Genomic DNA, 24,186 nt, shown 5'->3' with positions numbered 1-24,186 from the left:
GTACAAGGGCTACATATAAGCCTACTGAAATTTATATGTAACACTTGCACTAAGTGATATTGTATTTATTTATTTATTTATTTCAGTTTGAATACAATAATTTTACATTTGGACCTGTTTTCAACAAAACATTTCTTCAAACTGTGTTTCAACTGCAAGAGAAAATACAAATGGTAAGTACATTTTTTTTTCAGTTGAGAAAATAAATTGAAGAAAACAGATAAGTCTGAGGAGTTTTCTTAAACTAAAAGTACAAGACTATTGTTAATATTTCAAATAAAATATGTAATCATAAATTAAGAGGTGGTAATTACTATTGTTAAGCAGAATTTAATAAAATTAAAAATAAACTGATAATTCAATCTAATTACAACTCTGTATTTCATTGTAGAGTCGAAACATTTCTTTCTTGCCTCCTCACATTCCTAATAAATTAAATATACAGATAATGGTTTATTATCTATCCCGGTTGTCTTTACATTCATAATCTCGGATATAGCTACTTCATTTTCTACTTCAGTATCTAAGCATCTGGTTTATTTCTACTTAAATATATTCACCTTCATCAATAAAATGTATATGTTTATCTTTCAGTTGGGACATGATGAAGGCAATTCACTGGAGAAAATCTGTGTGGCTCCTTTGTCTTCGGACAATAATGGACCCAGAGACGTATCTCAATGTACTGTGATGAGCATTTACGGTTATTATCAGAACAGCATGGACATCTTCAACCAAGAAGCAGTAAATGATGACGGTACCACTTCTAATTATTTGGATATATTCCTGGGCTGTGCACAGTAAGTTGAAGATTTATTCAGTTGCCTTAGTTACTCCTTCTTTATGTGATTTTGTACTTGCAGATGTCATACAAGATAGGCATTTTTTTATCCAAACGTAAGGCACCAAGATTGTTGAATGACAGTTTCGATTTACAAAGAAGGGAAATAAACACTTTCCACCATATATGCCGGGTCTATGAAGCTTTTTGGAAAATGAATGGCACATTAGTTCAATGTAACTGTGTCGATAGAAGTTTTATGAACATATTGACAATATAGCTGTACTGATGAAATCTTCGCGGGCATATTGACAATGTAGCTGTACCGATGGAAGCTTCGTGGGCATATTGACAATGTAGCTGTACCGATGGAAGCTTCGTGGGCATATTGACAATGTAGCTGTACCGATGGAAGCTCCGTGGGCATATTGACAATGTAGCTGTACCGATACAAGCTTTGTGGGCATATTGACAATGTAGCTATACCGTACCGATGGAAGCTTCATGGGCATATTGACAATGTAGCTGTACTGATGGAAGCTTCGTAGGGTTGTTGACAATGTAGCTGTACCGATGCAAGCTTCGTGGGCATATTGACAATGTAGCTGTACCGTACCGATGGAAGCTTCATGGGCATATTGACAATGTAGCTGTACTGATGGAAGCTTCGTAGGCATGTTGACAATGTAGCTGTACCGATGGAAGCTTCGTGGGCATATTGACAATGTAGCTGTACCGTACCGATGGAAGCTTCATGGGCATATTGACAATGTAGCTGTACTGATGGAAGCTTCGTAGGCATATTGACAATGTAGCTGTACCGATGGAAGCTTCATGGGAATATTGAATTTGTACAGTCCGCAGCAAAAAACCTGCAACATGAGCATGTTAGTTTATTGTGGAAGTCTTTTCTCCAAAATAAGTGTGCAGGGGAGCATGCTGAGGTTTCTCCTGGCATGATTCGTGCCACTTAGACATTATGTTAATTCCTTGGGCTGTTAGGTGTAGTTTCACAATAAACTTACATACTCATGATGCAGGTTTTTTGCTGCGGACTGTACCAATTCAGTTGCTTTCATGACGTCTTCTTTTGGATGTAATGTAAGTGGAAATGCAAATAATATATCTCCAAAAGGTACATGAGTTACTACTCCATGTTGTTTTCTCTGATCTACATACTCTACATAAACTACTCAACATACTAGATTCAGACAAAATATTGCTATTGATACTCACTGTGGCATAGTCAGAAGAACTATTTCCCAAAGGGACTGCCCTAGTTCAAGTCACGGCAAGGGCGAGATTTATTGTCATTTTACAAACTTTCATGGAAACGCAATTCTTAGCACCACTTGGCCTGTTAAATTTGGAAATCTGGGGCGAAGGTGGGAGCAGGGTTGAATTCAGGGGGTAGCCCGGGGGGAATCTCCCCCCGAAGAAAATTCATTCCCCCCCCGGAGAAACTAAAAAAAATTCAGTCACAAAATGTAGAAATTACTTCACCCAATTATTTGCTTTTTTCCATGCACGTACAGACGAAATCCAATCTGCCAATATACATATAAATAACGCAGACCCATTCTATATAAATATTAAACACGTCTAAGATAGAATACCAAATAGTCAATAAAACTTGTATTTCCTAACGCTATTACCGAGTTTGGCAGAACATGAAATTGTGAACTGTTGAAGAAAAGTTTGTATTTTAGTAGGTAGTATACTCTTGCCCTATATTATATATTAGTAGGTAGCACTAGCACAGGTTGAGATCTTTCGATCAGTCCATATGATCTCTGATGTCAACAGACTTGAGGTCTTGAAAATGTACAGTTCTTGCATTATTTGAAATAGAGTGCCTAAATCCCATTTCGCGCATCGGAAGTAACAGACGTAAATGTGTTTTACGATTGTTAAAGTAAACACACCTTTCTTTAATTAAAAATAATTCAGTTAAAGGGTGAGATTCAGAGGGCGTCATTTAGAGGGATCAGGGAGGAACAGTTATCTCTCCTGGATTAGAGACCTATATAGAATGTATTAATATGATAGTAGTATATAAGTAAAAGATTGCTATTGAAAATGATGAAGACCCTGCTCAATGCCGTTCCATGGGGGAGGGGTAAGCGGGGCGACGGCCCCGGACGCCGAGGTAAGGGGTGCCAAATTCGGGAGGGAAAAAGCAAAGAAAAGAAGGAAAGAAACACAAAGGAATGAAACACATGTGCACATATATAAAATGAAAGAAAAAAAAGTAATGAAAAGTGCTCAAAATCAAGAAAAAGCTGGGTTTACTTTTTAAAATTTCCTCACCTTTCGCGGCTGGTCTGTCGTAGAGATGGGCAGTGGGAATATTCCCGGTGGGAAGGAATTTTAAAAAAATCCCGGGAAGGAATTTATTTCCATTTCTTTATTTTATCTTCCAAATTATAAGAACCGTATGATTAATGACGTTATTTTAATATATTATGATTTACTTCTAGGTTTTAAAGAATTTGGACGTTGAAAAATTTAAAATTCTTTTATTGTACTTTATATAACTAATAATATGAGTTTTTAAGTTCCATTTCCATTTGCACTAAAAAGTATGGTAATTGTTTAGTATTGGGGCCCAAAACTAACAAAAACTGGGACGATTTACGGAAGAAATGAGTTGATAGTGATGTTCAATTAGTCAAGAAAGTATCGAACACATTTTTTAAGGGCACTATGGGATTTGTACAAACCGTAAAGGTAGGTGGAAGTGATTTATGTGAGAAAAGAAAGTGAATTGTTGGTAACAAAGATAGAAAACAACGTACCCTGCGGGGCTCTACCCCGCCTTCACTCGCTAACGCTCGCTCGGCATGAAACAGTAAAAACAACCGCATCGGAATAGAATATCGCAAAAAAGTAGGTGCAAAAGCTGGCCCAGCAAAGCTAAACAATAGCCAAAAGTAGCAAAGTAGACCTACTAATTTATAAATGATGAAAAGGAACCATTTTGTAAAGTAATGTAGAATTACGTAGAAATAGAGATGAAGTATTATTAATAAACCCTGAACTAACGTTAGTAATAGACGTCGGTCTGTCTCCGTCTCTGACTCGAACTTCTGAAGCGGTACTCGGACTTCTCTTACAAGTGAATTAAAGCATGAAATTTCGAGAAATGGGCAGGAAGAAAGGTCGTGTGTGGCAATATTACATGCAAAATTATAAAGATAAGAAAGTATCTTGCAAATATTGTGAATATACATATTTATGCGCAAATGTTGACAAAATAGTGCGACATGTGTCTTCTGGCAGTTACCCAACCTAATTTGTTTTTAAGATTTAAAAATTTAATATGTTTATATCAGTAGCAGAGTCAAGTTTAGAAAATCCACTTACATGTAAATTTAAACTTTTTAGCGGTTTAAAAGTATATGGATTTACTATACCATTTTTGAAACATATTTACTTTCACAGAACATATTGTAAATAAATATCTATTTATGCGTACTCTCTAAATATAATACAATATTAATAAAATAACATAACATCGTTCAGAATATACATTTGAAAGACTCCTCTGGGGACAGCAGTAAGAATATACTGTGATATAAAAACGAATTTAACTTTGAAATCATAATATGTATAGTAATAGAATGCACTTTTATTTAGATTGTACATAAATTCCCGGAAATTCCCATTTTTGGGAATCTTCCCGGGAATGTTCCCGAAAAATATCTTCCCGGGAATTTACCCATCACTAATCTGTCGACCTCACTCATATGCCTATATACGGGGGTGCCGTCGTATACTCTCGCGCCAAGCGCTGATTTTCCATGACACGGCACTAATCCTACTGAACATTTCGTAAACTAAACTATTGATGTGTATGCAGTAAAGAAACCAAGGCTTGATTTAGAATCAGAAGTGTGAGAAAGAATGATAATTTTTTAAGATATTCCTATGTATGTTTGCTTTAGGACAAAAATATTTGAGTTAATTTAAATCTTTTTAAAAACTTCTACATTAGTAACAAGCAGTAACTACTGAATATAGGAAATAATAACAAAAATAGCTACTGTAAATAGCAGTTAAAGTTTAGTGTAAAATATTTTTGCCAGTCTTTATTTAATGTTTTAGATTAAATCAAATGATTGTTTTTTTTAATTATAATCTCACATTGAATATTTATCAGCAATTAGTCTCAATATTAGGTAAGATATGTATGTGAATGGAATTGTTAAATATGCTGCTTTCTTGCAAAAATACAGAAAAACAACCCTCCCCCTCGAGGAGTTGACATTCCCCCCCGAGTGAAAATGTCTGAATTCAACACTGGGTGGGAGGTTGCTGGAACGTGGTACTCATCATATAACCTGTCAGTGTGTGTCAAGGTCATGGAAGTTTGAAACCTTACTATTGTACCAAACATGCACCATATTGGCTATTCAGAATGAAGGTGTACTATTACTTTAGTTTAGCTATACTGTTATATGACTAAAGCATTTTGGTGAAGGGCGATTAATATTTTATTGGTTTTGACTTCAATATTTTGTAAACCTTGTTATATTAACTGCAAATAAAATCCAATTCCCAGTCTGGTGCTGTAGGTCATTCACACATGCAAAGAAATCAAGGAAGTCTCATAATAATTTAAAACTATGTCTAGTTAAAACATTCTTCTAAATAGGAAATATAAAAATATGTTACGTAGCAATGTATCAAGGAAATAATAACACTTCCCACTTCACGTTATGAAGTAAGTCTAGAAATGTAATGGTAATCGGAAGAAATGTCGCTACCAAAACGAGGAAGAAAAGGTAGGTGGACTAAAAGAGTAGGGAACTCGAGAAGAGTTCTGAAGTGACCGTCTGACTGGAAGGATTGACATCTCAAATTTTCACTCGTCAAAGTCTGGGTGAGTACAATGCTGGTTATTAATTGATATCACACTTTATTATTCGACCTTGTCTCAAAATTCGTTTAATTCTTATCCTATCTTCAAAATTCATATGACAGCTATTATAAATTTTAACGTAAGGCCTCAGCACCAGATTTGGGTAATATTCTAATCTGATATCTCTACTTTTATTTCTACAATCTAATTCATCCATCTTAACTAATTATTTGCTCTACCTTAAAATTTAATGGTTAAGTTTATTATGAGAAAACTCTTCAAATTGCCCCCATGCTAAAATGGTTATTAATACAATGAGTTATGTGTGGATAAAATTGTATGTGTCAACGTCCGGATTTCGGTCCAATATGTTGGCATATGTTATGGTGGAATAAGCGCCGAATTTTGTGGCTAGCGCCCGTGTTAGAAACACGTTATAGAACAATTTTCCGTTTAAAATATAGATATCGATCCCGAAGCCACACATATATGAGTAAGGAATTAAATCATGCAGAGAAAAATTACATGGGATATCAGATTTGTTATTATCCAGGATGGTGCTGATATATATGTTTGAATATGTGCATATCACTTCCTATAGAGAATTCTGTGGTAACTTACAACAAAGAAATATTACATATACATATAGATACGTTTTGCGTTCATGTTTGAGTTGTTTTTCATATGTCAGGCATTCTTAGGATATCGTATTGCAGTGCATTGAAACAGGAAATGCTTATGTGGACAATAGCGTGTGCGAAGGTTATCTTGAAAAACGAAGTTAGTTTCAGTACAGAAATCACGTTCAAGAATTAAATATTATTGTTATAAAACTTATGAGCAGACGTAGGGTGAAATTAAGATCAGACATGGCGACCCCTCCATCTCCATCCCATAATGTTTCTCAATCTAATTCGCAGTCAGGAACATCCAACCAAAATTCACGACCTATTGTAAATGTGTATAGCAATGCTTTTCCTTTTCCTAAATATGATCCGAAAGAAATGACTATTCAGCAATTCTTTTCTGCATTTGACGATACTATAAAGCTAAACAAATTATCCCCGGATGAGGCTAAAGATTTAGTAATTACGTGTTTTTCAGGAAAAGATAAAGAAAGATTACGTGTTTTTATAAATAGAAAGCAGTTAAATTCTAAGCCATATGACACATTTAAGGAAGAAGTAAAAAAGTGTTTTAAAACACCGAAAGAGAATGTAGATATATTTGCCAAAATTCGAAACAGAGTTCAAAAGAAACACGAGTCGGTACAGAGTTACATATACGATGTGTTAGGACTAATAGATAAAGGAGCACCTACATTAACGGAAGCCCAGATTATTTCTATTTTGACAAATGGTTTGAGGCCATATTTTTTAGAAAGAGTAGGTGTGCAGCAATTTAATTCATTGGACGAGTTTATTCAAGCCTTGAATAATCTCGAAACGAATAGGTATAGGGTGAAAAATAGGAAGAAACACGAGCTTCATGCTAGACTAAATTCATCAATGAAAAAGGAGTTGCGTAAATTGGGAAAATTGCGTAAATATATGTCGTCAGATTCTGAAACATCATCAGAATCAAGTGAGGCCGAATTATCCGAGTCAGATGAAGATGAAGATAATATAGTTTTGCGTCAAAATAGGAGATCGCGTACTAATATAAGATCTAGTTCGCAGGTTGCGAAAGTGACTAAACAGGACGATAATAAATTTGAAACTAGTGGATCGGAACGGAATAACAAAGAACATGACAAAATATCGCAGGCAATGGAGAATGTTCAGAAACAACTAGAACAATTAACGTTGAAAATGGAAAGTTTTGAGGATACACAAAAACAATGTGAGGAAACTAATGTCCAGATAACACAGGGAAATAATTCTGCGAAACAAAATTTTAATCAGAACAACAGAGGTTTCCATAGAGGAAATTTTCGTGGAAATTTCAGAGGAAATTCGAGAAATTATAGACAAAATAATTATCAGTCACAAAATAGTGTCGGAACAGGTTCATATAGAGGCAAAGCTTTTAGGGGTAAAAATAATTTTAAAAGTAGAGGTCGAAATAATTACTACCCACAACGGTCATTTGTACCCCAGATGTATCAAACTTGGCAATTACCAGTAGTTAATGACCCAAATTGTATGTCACAGGGAAATTTGTGCATTCCACAAATGGTACCAATACAACAAAGCTTTCCCCAATATGTAGTTCCTACTTATCAAAATATGCAGGGTTCAAACGCAAATGCATCTCAGACGCAAGGTTTAAACTGAGTTCATCCGTGCATGACGGCGGTGCATGTTCGGAGAATATCAAAGTACAGCCTAATAATCAAAACCGTCAACAGAAAGATAATCTAGTCACATATAACGAATGGCGTAAAAATGCTAGAAAATCGAAAAAGGAATTCATTCAAGTCCCTTTAAATATAGAAAACGAAATAGCTAAGTTTCCTATAGACGTAAATTCTAAGACAGTTAATGCTATTGCTGATTCTGCTTCTACTATCAGCATCATAGAAAAATCATTGTTGCCCAGAAATGTAACACTTATTGAAACACAGACTAAAGTGTCGGGTGTATCTCAGAACCCCGTAATTATAAAATATATGGCAATTGTTAGATTTTGCATAAATGGAAGGACTTTTCACCACAAGTTTCGTGTCTTGGAGCATTTTAAACCGAAAGTGTTAATAGGAAACGATTTCTTAATATTTCACCAAGCTAACTTGTGTCTAGGAAAGAATCTTTTAACGTTAACTAGGTTTGGGTTACCACCCAAGAATGCAGAAATTGATGTAAATAAGGAACATAATGTGTCGAATTTCGTATTCTTTTTGGTTGAGGATGCTCTTGCACCTAAATTTGTTGTAAAGAAGAGATCTATGCTACCAGCGAGATCTAAGGTTATCGTTCCACTTACACTAAAACAATCTAGGTCACATAAAGAAATTGTTCTTGAACCGGATCAAGAATTACCGGAAAGATTAGGAATTTTAATTCCGAGAGCTCTTGTGTCAGATAAGTCTCCAGTTATTGAAATAATAAATCCATTAGCACATAAGGTAGTATTGAATACTAATCTTGTAGTTGGTAAGGCAGAAGACGTATATATTCAACCGACAGATGTTATTACCGTATTAGAAAATGACGATTATATAAATTACGAATTTTTGGAAGAAGGTCAAAGGTTATTTGATGCTTCAAAATTGAAAATAGGAGAAAAAGCTAGTCCGGAATATAAACAAAAAGTAATAGATCTATGTTGGGAATTTGCCGATATTTTTACCTGGAATCCAAATAAATTAGGCCGTGCGAGAGGATATCAATACAGGGTGCAACTAAAGTCAGAGTTACCTACCTCTCGTAAACAATATCAAATTCCGAAAGCCTTGCAATCAGAAGTACGTGAATACATGAATACTTTAATTCAGCAACGTGTTGTGGAAAGGTCTAATTCTCCTTTTAATTCGCCAGTGTTATTTTTGAGAAAACCATCGGGAAAGTTGAGAAAAATAGCTGATATGCGACTGTTGAATTCAAAAGTGGTTCATCATTCCTTGGCTTTACCACCTATACATGATATAATTTCTTCCATGGCTGGACATGTTTGGTATGCAAATTTGGACGTATCTTCGACATACTTTAATATAGAATTAACACCAGATTCTCGTCCATATTTTGCCTTTTCTCTACCGTCACTTGGGACATTTCAGTATTGTGTTACTCCCCAAGGATTTGTAAATAGTGGTGCTGTGTACAATAGATTCATGTCTATGGTGTTGGCTAACCTCCATCCAGAAAACATAGCCTGTTATGTAGACGATTTATACATTTTTGCCAACTCACAGGAACAAATTATTGAGATTTTAAGAGATCTATTTAAACGTCTTAGAAAATCAGGACTTAGAATTTCAGTAGAAAAATCTCAATTTTTATTTCAAGAAATTTTAGCGCTCGGACACAAAGTGTCGCGTTATGGCTACCAAATTTCAGATCGGCTGTTAAAAGCAATTGAAACTTATCCTGTCCCAAAATCGACGAAGAACGTTAGATCGTTTCTCGGTTTGTGCAATTTTGTAAGGAAATTTTTACCTAATTACGCGGAAGTAGTACAAAATTTACAAAAGTTATTAAAAAAGGGCGTAAAATTTAGTTGGGACTCTACTCACCAACATGCATTTGAGACATTAAAGAAGAAACTTTTGGAAGCACCAATACTAGCTCCTTACCGGCCAGACAAACCTTTGTGTTTATGGACAGATGCATCCAAAATCGGAATTTCTGCAATGTGTACGCAGTGTACGGACGAAAAATTACAAGATTGGACTCCCATTGGTTATTATTCGAGGCTTTTGACACCAGCAGAGCAGAAACTTTCAACAATAGAACAGGAATTGCTAGCCGCATTAGCCGCAGTAAAGGCATTTAAATATTATTTAATAGGAAGGCATTTTTATTTGAAAATAGACAACCGAGCATTAGTCTACCTCAAGACAGCAGCTAATCTACCGCCCAAACTACTTCGTTGGAGTTTAATTTTGTCGGAGTATGATTTTACCCCTGTTCATGTCCGCAGTGAGAATAACCCTGTAGACTCGATGAGTCGTATTTCGGTTGTTCCCCCACAACCGGGAGACCTGTTATTAGAAGATTTGGACCAAGAGAGATGTTTAGTAAATTTCCAAGCACCCGAAAACATTGGAAAAATGCAGAAGACGGACCCTTATTTTGGACCCATATACAGATGCTTACAGGAAAATAAGCAAGGAGAAGACTACAGGCTCGAACGGCAAGCTAGAGCATTTCAATTAATTGATGGAAAGTTATACCGTGCACATAGATTTGGAAATATCACGAAGCATTTATTGTGTATTCCATTCAAAATGAGAGATGAAATTTTTAACTTATTGCACGCTCATCCGTCAGCCGCAGCGCATGCAGGCCAGAATCGTACATATCAATTGGCGCTACAAAAGGTGTATTTTCCACACATGCGCAATTATTTTCGTCAGAAAATTAGACAATGTGTTTCTTGTCAAGTGAATAAAAGAGGAAGCCAAGTAGCTACTATTAAACCTCAAATATTTCCAAAAGCGGCCCCATTTTCAGTAGTCACAATTGATCAATGCGGCCCCTTTCCAACATCTTCTACATATCGTCACAAGTATATTTTAATTATGTGTGATGCGTGTACAAGATATGTCATAACTGAAAGCATACCGGATTTAACGGGAGACACTATTGCGACTGCTATTTATAATAAACTCATCTTAAAGTACGGGGCACCATCATCTTTAATACTAGACCGTCTTCCATCTCATAAATCTAAGATCATGTCAGAGTTAGCGAAATTATTGGGAATAGAATTGAAATTCATTCCAGTTAATTCACATTATTCTCTCAATTTGGCTGAGAAAACAAGTGACACAATTCAAAGAGCGTTACGTCACTACATCAAATCAACTGGAAATAATTGGGACATCATGTTACCGCAAATTGTGTTTGGATTAAATAATTTGAAGAATCAAACTACTAAATATTCGAGTTTCTACTTACTCCATGGATTTGAAGCAAAGATTGTTTTTGATCTCCAATTTAATACTCCAATTCAAGAGGAAGAAAATATCGAACGGATGGAAACGATGCGTCTCGCGAGAGATGATGCCTATCAGAATATGTATAAAAGTTATCTCAAGCAATTGGAAAAATACGAAGACCATCATGCGCAAACACAATTTCACCCTGGACAAAAGGTTCTCATTCAAAATGTGACAAGACATAAAGGAATACCAGCAGCATTTGATTTCCGTTATGACAAGCAAGGTGTGATACTATCACGTTTGCCTAGCTCAAACAAATATCTTGTTTCTTTTAAAAATGCAAAAGGAGCTGATGTCCAAGATGAGATAGAAGTACGTCGATTAAAGCCGCTCCAATCTTCAACAGCAAATGAAAATGCGAACAAAGGACAAGAAGAGACAAACGTCATCCTTGGAAATATGCAACCAGTGAAACACAGCATAATTGTGCAAGAAGTCTATATCTAAATTATCAAAATAACTTAAATAACGTAATTAGTGAAATTCATGAAAGAAAAGAGTAAATTAGAATATTTTTATTTCATCCCCTTTCTCCCCTCTGTAAATACGGTTTAAGTTAGGTTATATGTTGGTGTGGTCTATTTGTACTAAATAGTATTCTTTGTGGGTGAGCGAGTATAAGGCGCTCTCCTAAAACTCAACCAAACCTTAAGCTAAAAGCTGCAAAATCGAGCTGCAGAAATGTAGTTCAAACCTTCATTTTTCGAACATTGAATACGATTTAGTACTCTTGTAACATTGTGTTGTCTCTTTCATCTATCTTTGGGGTAGAATAGGACGTCATTTCGATTTCGCAATCCCCTCCCATTCCCCCCCAGAATAAACATTTTCGTTAGAGTCATTAGCTGAAACTGATATATACATATTGCATTTTAGATTAATTAATGTTATATATATATATTTTTTTTGCATTAGTAAAGTACACAACCTATTATTTCGTTTTTCTCCTTTTATTTCAGTCAACATGAACGAAATCATTAGGAAATTGATCATAGCTTCAATTATTGTTTTCGCTAGTGTTGATACATACGCAAGTGTTCACGATTTAATTGAACATTCTCAGTTAACCTTACAGAAGTTCGGCGTTGCTATTCATAAAATTGGACTTTCGATTCAACATAGTGACCAAATTTTCGTTCCTTTAGGGATACATTTTGATTTGAAATTTGAAACAATACGAATTAACCATTGTTCTAATTCACATTTATTTGCGAAATCTTGGATTCAAAACGACACGACATTTTACGACCAATTAGCGAATCTCATTCCATGTCATTTCATGTTTTCGGAACAAAACAACACGTTAGCATGTGAATCTAAGAAGAAACGTTCCTTATTCTTCTCAGCTTTATCTGGACTTTTAAGTCTTGGCTTTTCATCATATAATTATTACGAAACACAAAAGTTAAAGCACGTAGTTAACAATCTTAAAAATCACGATCAAATTCTCACTACTGAAATTTCAAAATTGAAGGCAGATTTTAAGAATCAAATGTCTATACAACATGACACTATTTTGGTAATACAATCGGCTCTTCATGAATTAAAGAAAGACATGTTTGAACAATATTGTAACCATCTGTCATCTGATGCTTGGTTATTAGCTAAACAAGCTTACGAAGCTTCAAAAGATGAAACCTTACGTACTTTTAGAGATGTGCTATCAAATAAATTAACTTTTCGAATTTTAAATTCTATTCATGCCAAAGAACTTATTGCTAATCATTCTTTACTCAAGTATAGTGTGTTTCAAAAAGACTTAGGTTTATTTTATGCTATTACGAAAACGCTTCTTTTAGAGTATAATCCCAACATTCATACGCTATCTGTTTTATTAGACATTCCATTAATTCTTCCACAAAACATAAATCCTTTATACCAAGTAACCAATTTGGGTTATTTATCACAAAATCGTATTGTTTCCTTCAAGCTTCCAGAACATGTATACTTATACCAAGATTCTCTTCACTTAATAGAAAAAGATCAGTGCCATTGGATTTCTTTCTTGTTTCTCTGCTACACTAATCAAATGTCAATCTTACCTAAAGCGAAATGTTTATCAAACTTATTGTTTCATAATTCTACAGAATTTTGTGAAATGCAAACCAGAGAAACAAATGCTAAGTTTATTTTCAAGCATACTCCTTTGGGAATAATTCTCTCCACAAATGTAAATGGTCACCTAATTAAAAGGATACACGGAAAACCAGCCTATAGCAGTGTCAACGTCAATCATGAAAATGCTTCATTTTTCGTGTACGAAGATTTTGAATCCATAACAATAGCCGATCAAATTCTTGATTCACGACGCACTTTAGATTTAACTCACAAAATGTTAATACCTAACATCACTTATCCCCCATTTTCTCCTCATATGGATACTTTTTCGAATAAGTTGGAATCTTTAGCGCAGCAAATAGAAAATATAACTGTAAATGCCTACACTCCATCTTTACAAATTTCTAATGACCCAATGTCATTGCTATTAATAATATCTATTACAAGTGCTGTACTGTCACCTCTCATTATCATATTTTTATCTATAAAATTATTTAAAATTAATAGGGAGTTATCGAATATAAATACGAAATTACATTTACATAATGAAGAAACTTTAAACGATTTTAAGCACGTGCAAACGAATAGTGTATGAAATGTTTCCTTATACGAAAAATATTATTGCAATATGATGATAGAAACTTAGATTATATATTACTGAAGTAATCAAATAATAGTCATAACATGATTTGCAAAGCAAATCCAAAGACAGACTATTATTTTTTAAAGAAAAATTCCAGTTTTGAATATCAATTTCTTGCAAAGCGAGACCAAGACATCAAACTGGACAAAAAAAAGTGGTACACAAAAAGGTATTCGCAAAGCGAATTTTTGGAAGTGTGTATGCGCATATGAAACAAATATATATTGTGTCTTATGTAATTATAAATCTATTCATTAAACTCCCATACTAAAATTATATAGTATTTTCTTCTGTTTTCCTTTATAGGCAAATAATCAACATGAACTTCGCCATATTCTATATAATTATATTCACTGTCATTTCTATCTTAATTCTCCTTATGTTAGCCATGTTTATTTACTTTCAATGCAGAAAATCTTCAGAAAATGTAATTCAACAGCCAAAACAGAAAATTTGTTCTATTCAAATCCCATCTTTACCTCAACTAGACCCTATATATGATGATATCTACTACGAAAATGAACAAAATCAAAACATTCCTAATTTCTCTTCAGATAATATTTCTCTGCGCGTTCATGGTTTAAATTACATAGTTACTTATTCCAACTATACTTCAAATATTTCTTCTTAAGTCGAATTTGTGTCGTGTCAATCAAACCAGCATGCATGTACTCTAAGACATCCCCACAGTTTTGAAATTACAAATCGCCAACCATTGACTTTAAAGAATATATTTCAAGACGGCTATGTCGACATACCATATGCTAATAAATAATCATCCTTTACATCAAGACGATATTAACTACTAAATTCCATCAATATATTTTCCATGGACACTAAAAATTTCAACAAGTACAACGGAAGAGGACACATTTGGATTCCTGCCATACCCACTGGAAATAGGATGAACCAGGAAATACTCATCTGAACCCCCCCTAGTGTGATTTTCCCTCCCCCAGATCTATGTGTGAAAATGAACAGTGTTAAGTGATTATGTGTGAAATAATGTCGTATCAATAGTGAAATGTTATATATATAATTATGTGAATAGTGTGGTGATTTTAGTGCATATTTTTAAATTCTAGCAAAAAGAAAAGTGAGAGTGAATTCACGAATAATTTGGTGATGGATATAATTATGATTATCTTCATGTTACTTATACACATATATACATATATTCACAATTATTTAGTATAGTACAGTTGCGAACATCAGTGAAAAATTCACATAACATACAATCAGTGTATATAAAAAAAACAAGTGAATTTTGTTTTTATATAATGATATAAATAATTACTTACCAATATATTAGCGACCAAATCTTAAAAAGCAAATATAATTCACTCCATCACAGAACACAAACAATATAAAACTGACCTATATTCTGTTTTTGCTGTGTGGAGATTTTTTTTTACATGTGACATTGCAAGGACGCATGCATATTCTTGTGACTGTATTACTGACCTTGCAATATGCAAACGTAATCATAACGTCTTCCTTTCTACGTTTGATATGATTATCTGGGACTAAGCAGTGTTTTATAATTCATTTATTTTAGCTTGCCACAAACTGAATTTTACTTTAACAAAACGTCATATACATATATTCAATTTTTTAGGCTTTTGGTGTTACTTTGATTTTTAAATATTTATATCGACATTGGAAATGCCGAATATCCAAGCGGGGAGGAATGTTATATGACTAAAGCATTTTGGTGAAGGGCGATTAATATTTTATTGGTTTTGACTTCAATATTTTGTAAACCTTGTTATATTAACTGCAAATAAAATCCAATTCCCAGTCTGGTGCTGTAGGTCATTCACACATGCAAAGAAATCAAGGAAGTCTCATAATAATTTAAAACTATGTCTAGTTAAAACATTCTTCTAAATAGGAAATATAAAAATATGTTACGTAGCAATGTATCAAGGAAATAATAACACTTCCCACTTCACGTTATGAAGTAAGTCTAAAAATGTAATGGTAATCGGAAGAAATGTCGCTACCAAAACGAGGAAGAAAAGGTAGGTGGACTAAAAGAGTAGGGAACTCGAGAAGAGTTCTGAAGTGACCGTCTGACTGGAAGGATTGACATCTCAAATTTTCACTCGTCAAAGTCTGGGTGAGTACAATGCTGGTTATTAATTGATATCACACTTTATTATTCGACCTTGTCTCAAAATTCGTTTAATTCTTATCCTATCTTCAAAATTCATATGACAGCTATTATAAATTTTAACGTAAGGCCTCAGCACCAGATTTGGGTAATATTCTAATCTGATATCTCTACTTTTATTTCTACAATCTAATTCATCCATCTTAACTAATTATTTGCTCTACCTTAAAATTTAATGGTTAAGTTTATTATGAGAAAACTCTTCAAATTGCCCCCATGCTAAAATGGTTATTAATACAATGAGTTATGTGTGGATAAAATTGTATGTGTCAACGTCCGGATTTCGGTCCAATATGTTGGCATATGTTAATACAGTATATAAAAATATCCAATTGTGTTTTAACCATGTTTTAAAATGAAATCTGTAACTTCACCACACATAAGAATACTTCACTTGTGTTTGAATCATCAATTAAAATGAAATATTTAATTTCATTACTCTTAAGAATATTTCACCTGTGTTTCAGGGACGTCATTTAGGAGGGGCTGGAAAGAGCAATTGTTCCCTCTGAGTTTAAGATTTATACAGATTTTATCAATGGAATAGTAGTAAGTCAGTGAAAAAAACGAAATTTTACTTATATCAAGGGGTCTTACCCCTCCCCCCCAAAGCAAAATCTGAAGTGATGCTCCTGCTGTGTCTGAATCATAAATTAAAACGAAATGTTTAATTTTACTACAAATGTTTCACTTGTGTTTTAATTCATGAAATTTTTAACATGCAATGGTTAGAGTTGTCTACAAGACAAGAGTTGATACTGACTCATCTCGAAAAGTTGTTATGAAAATGATGTCTCGCCTCGTTAATTTGATCTGGTTCTATAAGAAAAATTCTATCTAGTACAGTATGTCATCACGAGACGCCTTATCTCGTCTCTTGGACAACACTAGCTATGACCTTTGGGATAAAAGAGGCGAGTAGTTAATCAGAGTAAATGATTATGGAAAAATATATGAAATGGGAATGTAGGAGGAAACGGGAGAACCATAAGGAAGCCCACTGACACCATACTATCCCCTTCCAAACTTACGTGATCTTGGACTGAACCAAGGACCCTTCGCATTGTCTTTTATGATTAAAAAGTATATTAAGCTATCTGTCGAAAACACGAGAAAATATCATAATCAGTGGTGGATCCAGGGTGGGCAATCGGGATGATCGCCCCCCCCCCACAGAAAAGGAAACTTTCTTATTTTATGTATATAAATAAAACCAATCTCAGAGTTTGTACCTCTTAAAAGTAGCAGTATTCCAACCCACCGCCCCCTCCGGAAGTCCGTCCTGGATCCGCCTCTGATCATAATTATATAACTTTGTCCCAAATACACAATTCTACTCTGGACTTGATGGGTATTCACAGATTCAAGTCACATGTTCTGACCAAATTTGGTTGAGATAGCAAACGGGTGCTAAATGAATCATCCTTAATTCCGTGGTGGCAATAATACACAGCAAAAAATGAGACGTTGAAACAACACACAATGACTACCACTTTAGCGTATTACTTGTGTGTCAATTCAACACCAACCACACCGCCTTCAGAGCATATCAGGAATACCTCGTTACTAGCTGTGAGTATTTGCATTGTTTTTTATTGTTTGGTATGAAAAAAGCTTTGCGAAGTATATTTCGCATTTGTGGCAAGTAACTAATAACATTCTATGCTTTCTATAATCGGTCACAGTAATATTGTTGTTAACTTGTGAATCATCTGACAAAAATTACACAGGTAGCAATGCTTCCATCTATTTTCTTTATCTGTTATTTTTGTGTCTTAGCATGTATGAACAAAAGATGGCAGAACTGTGGCCTACATAACAGTTATCAGACGATACACAGGTTTACAACAATATTGTTGTGACCGAGTACAGAAAACATAGCACATTATTCGTTACTTGGGATAAGTGCCAAATATATTTCGCAAAGCTTTGCTCGTATTAAACAATAAACACCAATGCAAATTCTCTCGGGTGGTCACGAGTTATTCCTGATATGCTCGGAAGGCGATGTGCTTCGTGCTGAATTAACACACAAGTAACACGCTAAAGTGGTAGTTATTTTGTGTTGTTTCAACACCTCATTTTTTACAGTGTAGCTTTAAATTCATTCGAGAAGGTTTCCTAAGACATCGTTTATTCTTTTATTTGCTGCATAGTAATACTAAATTAAATTAATATAATCCTATCTTTTTTTCCAGAAATAATTTTGGCACAGAGTGTTTAGCTCCCTACGGAGGACCTGTAGATATTAATGCGGCTTTGGGAGGCTTTTTATCCGCTGGACAAGCTTTCGATGGAACAACACAGTATGAAAAGGCAACTTCAGTTATTTTAACGTTTCTCGTCCAAAATCATTATAACAAGACTTTACTGGAACCTGCATTACGATGGGAGAAAAGGTTTGTACACTGATTGTATGTATGTATGGTATAACAGCAAGCATACATCGTTCATTATGGGTCTTCACTATAGCGAAATTAAACTACCGCTAATTTTAGAGTTTTTCTGCAATATCTTCAAAACAAATAAAAATATTCGAAACCAGTATAAGTAGAAACGCAGTGAACTAGACAACACGATTTTGCATGTGATATCCAAGGCCTAGAGTTGAACGGTATTCACCAGGTTATGGCATATGCTGATGATGTAAATTTAATAGGGGACAATAGGAGAACAATAGAAAGAACTGCAAAGATCTTATTAAACGCTTGCAGGGACATGGGTTTAGAAGTAAATGCAGAGGAAACTAAATACATGGAAGTGCGTCTGGACCGTAATACGGCAAATTATGGATGCGTTAAAATATTAAATAATATTTTTGATAAAGTGGATACTTTCAAATATCTAAGATCAGTATTAACAGAGGAAAATCATATTCACGAAGAAATTAAATGTCGACTAAAAGCAGGGAATTCGTGTTATTATTCGGTTCAAAATCTCTTGTCGTCGCGAATTCTGTCCAGGAATCTGAAGCTTAAAATATACAAAACGATAATCATGCCTGTTGTTCTGTATGGTTGCAAAACATGGTCACTTACTCTGAGGGAAGAACATAGACTGAAAGTATTTGAGAACAAGATCCTGAGACGAATAATTGGACCCAAGAGGAACGGGAATGGGGAATTGCGGAAACTTCATAACGAAGAACTACATAATTTATACGGTTTACCCAACATTGTTAGGGTCGTCAGGTCTAGGAAGCTTAGGTGGGCGGGTCATGTAGCTAGAATGGAAGAAAGTAGAAACGCTTTCAAAGTCTTGACTGGAAGACCAATCGGAAAACGACCATTATGAAGACCTAGGCGCAGATGGGAGGACAATATTAAGATGGATCTCGCAGAGATTGGAATACAAAGTAGAAACTGGATGCAGTTAGCTAAGGATAGAAGTCAGTGGAGAGCTTTTGTGAACGCGGCATTGAACCTCCGGGTTCCATAGGCCATAGAGTTAGTTAGTTAGTTACCATTATCACAACTCATCTATCTGCTTTCGATTTGCAACTGTAGATAGATTTAGCATTTTTTTTGCGGGTTCTGTAAATACCGGCATACCAAAAGCAGATAGGAGAATTGTGGTAAAGGTATCATATGCAAAATCGTATTGTCTAGTTCACTACGTTTCTGCTTTTCGAATATTTTTTATTTGTTTTCAATATATTACAGAAAAACTCTAAAATAAGTGGTAATTTAATTTCTCTGTGGCGAAGACCCTTAAGCCTATAAGGCTAACTCTATTAAACTATTTTTATATGAAATTCAAAATAATGTTGCTATCACTGATACATTGCAATCAAATCCTCATACTATATGACTCATTTCTCTGCTAAACAAGTATCGTTTTATTTAACCCTTAATTGCATGATTTTAAAAAAAAAAACCATGAGTAGAATTTAAAGATGTAAATTATAGGAAAACAAATTTAAAACCCTACGACCAAAATTTAGGTTAATTAGCTGTTTGCAGCTATTTAGCTATATAATGTAATTTACAATTCGAACCCATGTCACAATATCTATTTTGTGGTTGGCGTTTGTTTTTAGTTTTTGTAATATTAAGTGTTAAAAACTTCTTTTATACGTTCATAGATATTATACATGAATATATTGCACTATAAAATAACTAAAAGGTAGGACATAACTATCACTTCACAAAAAAAGTTTTGTAATGAAGGAAAACTCAGTTTTTTTAGAGGCCTAGGGACGTTTTCTTGTAGCACTGCAAGAACGGAATGCATACAAGTTGCGACAAAATGCACTTACAAAAAGAAACAACTATTAAGAGATTTATACGCAAAAAAAACTGTGTGTAGCTGATCAGCTACACGGTGCATTGAAGGGTTAAAAAGTATACAAATATATTGAGTTAGTGAGTTTTACGGGGAAGTGTCCGAACCCCGTGGACCGCCGCGTGGATGCACCCCTGCTCAGTGGAGCCGGTGGCAATAGCCGAGTAGTGGTGTTCGATAAGGCTGAGTAGGAATGCGCACGAGACGAGTCGACACAGGATTTTCCTGATAAAATTCGAGTCGAGACACGGCTCTCTCAATAGAAAAATATACATTTTTCGAGTCGACACATCACTTTTACAGCACATTTTCGAGACGAGACAGCCATAAATCTTGTCTCGTGCGCATCCCTAAGGCTGAGGACCTATCGAACTTCGGGAGTGAAAATTTATCGAGTTGTCATCGGTTACTCGAAACCGTTCGAATATTTGAAATTATCGAAGTTTCGGGTATTATCGAAATTTTGAGTATTATCGAAGTTTTGGGTAATATTGATATTTCGAGTATTATCGAAGTTTCGGGTATTATCGACTTTTCGAGTATTATCGAAGTTTCGGGTATTATCGCCATTTCGAGTATTATCGAAGTTTCGGGTATTATCGACATTTCGAGTATTATCGAAGTTTCGGGTATTATCGATATTTCGAGTATTATCGAAGTTTCGGATATTATCAAAAGTAGTGATGGACAGTTCGGTTCCTTCACCTCTCCAATGATTCCTTCTTGCAGCCAAACTAGTCAAACAACTTTATTCATCTGATAAATTATTGCAAAGTTGTATTTGTCGAAATCATGTGTAAAATTATTTTTCTACCTGTCCCATTATTGGCGCAATCGGCAAAGTGACTATTAGTAGACTAATGGTGTCTTGGATTCCAATTCCATTCGGGTGATGCATGTTTTCTCTTCCTCTTTCTCTCTTCTGACAGACTGCTTAAACCTTGTACAGATCTGTGGGAAAAAACTTTTCTTTCACTTCATTGCTAAGGAGAGAAGTTTTAAAATGAACACCCTGCATATATGAAATACATATTATATACAACTATGATAACCTCAAATACATTGTTTCTTCCGAACACTCAGATAAGCCCGAACTTTTCAAAATATTCAAGCGACTCGGCAAATGCGATCATATTGATATGTTTCTGTATTTGCTGCTTTCAAACAATTTGAGACTCTCGAACAGTTCGAGTCTCGAAGTTGTCTAATGTTTCTTACATTTCGAGTGCCTCGAACACTTCGAGTCCCTCGAACACTTCAAGAGCCCGAACATTTCGGGAATCTCAAACATTTCGAGAGTCTCGAACATTTCGAGAATCTCGAACATTTCAAGTCTCGAATATTTCGGGAGTCTCGATCATTTCGAGAGTCTCGAACATTTCGGGAGTCTCAAACATTTCGGGAGTCTCGAAAGTTCGATAATTCGATAAAATTAAAATTATTTATCGATGTAACGGTTTTGAAATTTATTGAATTGTTATCGATTACTCGATTATCGGAACAGCCCTAATCATAAGGCGCCATTCGAGTCTCTGTGAAGAATATGATCGAAATTTTACTTTAACTGCGAAACACAAACCTCCCAGTAAGCAAGCACGTCTACGATAAATCTAAGTTTGCCGTTACTTTCCCTTAATAAACTTAAGCTTAGAAATCATCTCTGTGAATGGCTTTGTCAAATCTAAATTTCGAGTCATGTTTGGAGTCCAGATTGCTTTGACGTAAGATGTCGTAAGATGTCCAGACTTGACCCGGGTACGTAAGATGTAAGAATCAAGGTTGCGCAAGAATGCTTGCGTATTAGACTTAGCCTTAGAGATTCTCTTCCTGTATATGACTTTGCCAAGTGTAAATTTTGTCATGTTTGACAGATGTATCAATTTAAAGGAATTTTAAGGCTAGCCTTATATATTGTATTATCGGCCAGTCTGAAACAAGCTTGCAATACAGAAACTAGCAAGTTTGCTATGGCCTTGGTTAGATCTGCAGTCATGTAAATGCAAATTCATACAAGCCTACAAACTTGGTCGTGGCCTTGGTTAGATCTGCAGTCATGTAAGTGCAAATTCATACAAGCCTACAAACTTGGCCGTGGCCTTGGTTAGATCTGCAGTCATGTAAGTGCAAATTCATACAAGCCTACAAACTTGGCCGTGGCCTTGGTTAGATCTGCAGTCATGTAAGTGCAAATTCGTACAAGCCTACAAACTTGGCCGTGGCCTTGGTTAGATCTGCAGTCATGTAAGTGCAAATTCGTACAAGCCTACAAACTTGGCCGTGGCCTTGGTTAGATCTGCAGTCATGTAAGTGCAAATTCATACAAGCCTACAAACTTGGCCGTGGCCTTGGTTAGATCTGCAGTCATGTAAGTGCAAATTCATGCAAGCCTACAAACTTGGTCGTGGCCTTGGTTAGATCTGCAGTCATGTAAGTGCAAATTCATGCAAGCCTACAAACTTGGCCGTGGCCTTGGTTAGATCTGCAGTTATGTAAGTGCAAATTCATACAAGCCTACAAACTTGGCCGTGGCCTTGGTTAGATCTGCAGTCATGTAAGTGCAAATTCATACAAGCCTACAAACTTGGCCGTGGCCTTGGTTAGATCTGCAGTTATGTAAGTGCAAATTCATGCAAGCCTACAAACTTGGCCGTGGCCTTGGTTAGATATGCAGTTATGTAAGTGCGAATTCATACAAGCCTACAAACTTGGCCGTGGCCTTGGTTAGATCTGCAGTTATGTAAGTGCAAATTCATACAAGCCTACAAACTTGGTCGTGGCCTTGGTTAGATCTGCAGTTATGTAAGTGCCCAATTCATGCAAGCCTACAAACTTGGCCGTGGCCTTGGTTAGATCTGCAGTCATTTAAGTGCAAATTCATGCAAGCCTACAAACTTGGCCGTGGCCTTGGTTAGATCTGCAGTCATGTAAGTGCAAATTCATACAAGCCTACAAACTTGGCCGTGGCCTTGGTTAGATCTGCAGTTATGTAAGTGCAAATTCATGCAAGCCTACAAACTTGGCCGTGGCCTTGGTTAGATATGCAGTTATGTAAGTGCGAATTCATACAAGCCTACAAACTTGGCCGTGGCCTTGGTTAGATCTGCAGTTATGTAAGTGCAAATTCATACAAGCCTACAAACTTGGTCGTGGCCTTGGTTAGATCTGCAGTTATGTAAGTGCCCAATTCATGCAAGCCTACAAACTTGGCCGTGGCCTTGGTTAGATCTGCAGTCATTTAAGTGCAAATTCATGCAAGCCTACAAACTTGGCCTTGAAGGTTTGAATAAGGCTATTAAAAGTTTACAATGCTATTAAGGCTAGGGGATACGGGAAGTTCTCGGGCACCTTGTACACCAATGTAAAATAACTCCAAGATAAATATCTTACAGAACATTCCTCGTAAATTCTAGAAAGTTCCTAAATGCAAAAATGTATGTAAGTTACTAATTATTTCTCTCTGTTGTCTCTTTTAGGTTCATCGAATTTATGAAAGAGTGGGTACAGAACGAAAAACCTGATTTCATGGACCTTGCCTTCTCGTCAGAGCGTTCCATTCAAGATGAAATTGACAGAGAATCTCAGTCAGATATTTCTACAATTATTATTAGTTACGTTGTTATGTTTGTCTACATTGCCGTAGCTCTGGGACAATTTCGAAGTTGCCATCGGATTTTAGTAAGTATATTCATTGTAATAGGGAAGCGTTTCCCAACCTTTTTCAATTTGCGGCACATTACGGGTGTAACTTGTATTCTCGCGGCACACTTATAGATAT

The 24,186-nt window shown here is 35.4% G+C and overlaps 1 protein-coding gene across 1 annotated transcript in view; it reads left to right on the top strand.

The window, feature by feature from the left end:
* LOC145684341 (NPC intracellular cholesterol transporter 1-like) overlaps window positions 1-24,186 on the top strand; it is a 78,913-nt gene that overhangs the window by 20,074 nt on the left and 34,653 nt on the right. The window contains exons 6-9 of the mRNA XM_081756544.1: window positions 87-173; window positions 595-800; window positions 18,326-18,526; window positions 23,885-24,086. Of these exons, the coding sequence (XP_081612670.1) occupies window positions 87-173; window positions 595-800; window positions 18,326-18,526; window positions 23,885-24,086 (696 nt within the window). The remainder of the gene's footprint in view (window positions 1-86; window positions 174-594; window positions 801-18,325; window positions 18,527-23,884; window positions 24,087-24,186) is intronic.

This window comes from Thermobia domestica, chromosome 4, assembly GCF_964235325.1.
Source record: "Thermobia domestica chromosome 4, izTheDome1.hap1.1, whole genome shotgun sequence".
Classification (NCBI taxonomy): Eukaryota; Metazoa; Arthropoda; class Insecta; order Zygentoma; family Lepismatidae; genus Thermobia; species Thermobia domestica.
The sequence above is the reverse complement of the archived record's forward strand: the minus strand, read 5'-3'. Positions and strand labels throughout refer to the sequence as shown.